Below are 1,979 nucleotides of genomic sequence, written 5' to 3'. Positions count from 1 at the left end.
AATAAGTGCTTCCACCATTTGTGGTGTAAGAGAACTACGATATGCATCAAGAACTCTTCCTCCGGTACTAAAGGCAGATTCAGAGGCCACAATAGAAATAGGTATAGCAAGCAAATCTCTTGCCATGTTTGAAAGAATTGGAAATCGACCCGAATTTAGCTTCCACCAATTTAAAACATCCAAATCTCCTTGACTCTCTTCTAAGGCTTCCTCTAAGTATTTACTTAATTCAGATTTATGAGATCCAGTTGATTTGAAAAACTGGTTGTAGCCATAAGGATCGTCACTTGCTTCTTCATTGAGTCGAGCTTCTTATGAGTTAACTTCAAACTCAATTCTCCCACCATTATACTCTTCAAAAAGTAATCTTATACTTGATTCCACTTTGTCTTTCAAATTAGATGCCACAACACCATCAAAACTTTGATTAATCAACCAATGCATGAATTTTAACTTATATCTTGGATGCAACACAAGAGCAATCAATAATAACATGTTCAGTCGATTAGGATTGCCCCAATATTTGTCATATTTCTTTTTCATGTTTTCAGCCATCATACTTATAATCACATCCTTGGAAGCACACATTTGCTTAATCTTTATTCCAATCCCAAAGGCCTCAAACATGTACATATTGCTAGTCACATAAGATGAACCAGAGATACTCATAGTAGTATCATAAAACAACTTTAAAAATGGCAAGATACCACGCACAAACTCCCAATCACCAAATGTAGGAACACCCTTCCCTTTATCTAACTCTTCAATGTATTTTTTTTCTTGCATCTCAAGCTCTTCAAATGCCTTTTGATGTTTTAATGCAGCTTCCAACATTAAGTATGTAGAATTCCGCCTGGTTTCAACATCCAGGCAAACAAGTCCTTTAAATTCAATGTTTTGTTGCTCAACACATGCCTTGAATTTAGATAGCCTAGAAGGGGAAGATCTTACATATTTGATAGCGGCACGAATTCTCATAACAGCATCAATATTTTCTTTGAATCCGTCTTTCATAATTAAATTAAGAATATGTGCACAACAACGCATGTGAACATAATCTCCCTTCATAACCAAACAATTCCATGACATTAGCCTCTTCTTGAGATATTGGATTCCAACATCATTTGATGAGGCATTATCAACTGTTAAACTAAGGACCCGATTCAAGCCCCAACTACTCAAGCAATGCTCAACTGTCTTAGCCATAGTTTTTCCCGAGTGACTTGTGACTTGACAAAAATTTAATATCTTCTTTTGCAACTTCCAGTTATTGTCGATGAAATGAGCTGTCAAACACATGTAACCTAGATTTTGACGTGAAGTCCACATGTCAGTGGTGAGGCAAACCCTATGACAGTTTCGAGAAAGAAACTTTTTTAGCTTTGCTTTTTCACTATCCCAAAGTTTCAAAATATGACGTGCTAGGGTAGTGCGTGAGTAGACAGTAAGAGAAGGTGCTATAATGCTTAAAAATTCTCGCAAAGCTTCATGCTTAATATTTCGAAAAGGGAGTTCCATTGCTATGAACATTTTGACCAATGCATTCCAACATGCTTCTTGGTCAATTTTAAGCCTAGCCAAGGAAGGAGAAGAAACAACATTTGTGGATGAATTTGACTTTTGCTTCTTTCTTGCTTCTTTATCTGGGTTATTTTGGCATCTACATAGATGAGCTCGCATTACACTTGTTCCGCTTTCAAATTTGATCAACCTATCACAATAGTTGCATTTAGCTATCTTATCTTCATTGGATTCCTTAGTGAAATGATCCCATACTTTAGATCGATTTTTACGTTAATCAAAACTACGAGGAGGTGGCATTCTACTTGCGTTAGAGACAATAGTAGGTGGAGGAGAAGCTAAATGATTTGTTGTCTCAAAGGGCAAAATGTCATCTTGATCAGCCATTGATTGATGTAGCTGTCTTGAAGATCTATAGATTGAACAACAATAAATTTAATCACAATAACACATTAATA

The 1,979-nt window shown here is 36.1% G+C and overlaps 1 protein-coding gene across 1 annotated transcript; it reads right to left on the bottom strand.

Moving 5' to 3' along the window:
* Nucleotides 1-312: 312 nt before the first annotated feature.
* LOC145953470 (zinc finger BED domain-containing protein RICESLEEPER 2-like) lies at nt 313-1,680 on the bottom strand. Its single transcript, XM_083067429.1, has one exon. The coding sequence runs from the start codon at nt 1,678-1,680 to the stop codon at nt 313-315; it is 1,368 nt and encodes a 455-aa protein (XP_082923555.1).
* Between the last annotated feature and the right edge of the window lie 299 nt (nt 1,681-1,979).

The sequence above is a fragment of the Cajanus cajan genome, chromosome 11 (assembly GCF_000230855.2).
Source record: "Cajanus cajan strain Asha chromosome 11, NIPB_CcT2T_4, whole genome shotgun sequence".
Lineage (NCBI taxonomy): Eukaryota > Viridiplantae > Streptophyta > Magnoliopsida > Fabales > Fabaceae > Cajanus > Cajanus cajan.
This window is presented reverse-complemented; position numbering and strand designations above follow the sequence as displayed.